The sequence below is a fragment of the Rhipicephalus sanguineus genome, chromosome 9 (assembly GCF_013339695.2).
Source record: "Rhipicephalus sanguineus isolate Rsan-2018 chromosome 9, BIME_Rsan_1.4, whole genome shotgun sequence".
NCBI classification, from domain to species: domain Eukaryota; kingdom Metazoa; phylum Arthropoda; class Arachnida; order Ixodida; family Ixodidae; genus Rhipicephalus; species Rhipicephalus sanguineus.
In genome coordinates this window covers 141,139,339-141,140,919 of record NC_051184.2, presented here as the reverse complement: position 1 = coordinate 141,140,919, position 1,581 = coordinate 141,139,339, and the positions used below count along the sequence as shown (strand labels likewise).

Genomic DNA, 1,581 nt, shown 5'->3' with positions numbered 1-1,581 from the left:
CACTGACCCCCCTGAGCGGAGGCGGGGCCTTCATCTGGCGCCCAACGTGGTTTTCGCACGTAGCTGACCTTCCTTTCGTTCCTTGCAACGTGGTTTCCTCATGCAGTATTTCTTTTCGTTTGAGTTCGCTTTCGCACCGCGAGAACCGCACGCATTAGGCCCCCGTCCTGCCGGCCCATCGCACTCGCGATATGCTTTGCCCATATTGCAATGCTCTTGCGTTCCGGTACAGTTACAGCTCGCGAAGGTGAAAGCCCTACGGACCTCAAGTCTAATATAATGCCCGACAAGGTGAAACAGGACGCGTCCGCGCCAGATACTCCTCGTATCGTCGAGCAGCTGACCGCGTTGCTAGAACGCCAGGCTACACCAGCCGACACCTTTCGCTTACTGCTGGCCGTGCCTACGTACGAGGGACACACAGACAAGAAATCGGTCACAGACTTTTTGCAAGATTTACAAGATTATCGCGACGCGCAAGCCCTCCCAAATGAGACTCTTCTGCTACGCGTTCTGCCCGTCGCCCTGTCTGGCTCTGCCGCACGTTGGCGTCGTCGCAAGTCTTTCGAAAGTTGGTCTCACTTTGAGCAGCTATTCCGTGCCGAATTTCTGCCCCGCGACTACGCCGTCCGCATGAAAGATGAACTTCGCAGCCGTACACAGGCTGAGGAGGAAAGCCTCCAAGAATACATACGGTCCTTACAGGAGCTTTACGACCGCGCGGACCCTTCGGCACCTGAAGCGGAAAGAGTGGCTCGGGCAGTTAAGCAGTCGCATCCGCGTTTTCAGGCCTATTTGAGGGGTCGTTCATTCTCTTCACTCGACGTCCTCGCTACAGCAGCGGGTGATATTCAGGCCGCGATGTTGGCGGAGCTCACGTACCAACCACCGCCACCGCCTGAATCCACTCTCGAGCCATCGTGTGCGTGGCACGGTCGGTCCAACCCAATGGCATCACCGATGACCCCACCAAGGGCTCTAGACCCATTCAGCCACCACAATCTGCCTGCTCCGTCCGCCTTCCCGTCAACTACCCAGGAACGTGGGACACCCACACCGGGCGCCTCGACCCAAGGCCAGCCCGTAGCGGTCGCCGCCCATTCTAGTGCCGGAGGCACAAGTAGGAACCCTCCGGTATGCTTCCAGTGTGGAGGTCGGGGCCACTATAGGAGCCAGTGTCCAAGCAGACCACGTTCTGGCCGCTGGGGAAACGAGCGGGGCCGGCGATGGTGAGCGCATGCCAATCGCCGGCCAGCATTCCACCGCCTCCCGGGGTCCTCTCACTTTACGCAGGTCCTGGAAGAACTACTGCGGCTCCTCTGTGGGCTACGACTCGTCTTCAAGAGCAGCCAGCCACGCTGCAGAGGCCAGGCCACCGCGTGTTTTGGTCTTCACATCATCCAGCCGCCAGGAATCACAGCCGCGGCAAACCTTCGACAAAGCAACGCACGCCCAAAGGGACAAGGCCGCATCCCTTCCCGCTCGGACAACTGCCAGAGAACCAAGCAACCAACGCTCCTGCGAAGTGCTCCCCGCCCGATAACAGCCATGGTGTACTCAACAATACGGTGAGCGATCGTC

The 1,581-nt window shown here is 59.2% G+C and overlaps 1 protein-coding gene across 1 annotated transcript; it reads left to right on the top strand.

Moving 5' to 3' along the window:
• Positions 1-229: 229 nt before the first annotated feature.
• Positions 230-1,233, top strand: LOC125759989 (uncharacterized). Its single transcript, XM_049419536.1, has one exon. The coding sequence runs from the start codon at positions 280-282 to the stop codon at positions 1,231-1,233; it is 954 nt and encodes a 317-aa protein (XP_049275493.1). The 5' UTR covers positions 230-279.
• The last annotated feature ends 348 nt before the right edge of the window (positions 1,234-1,581 follow it).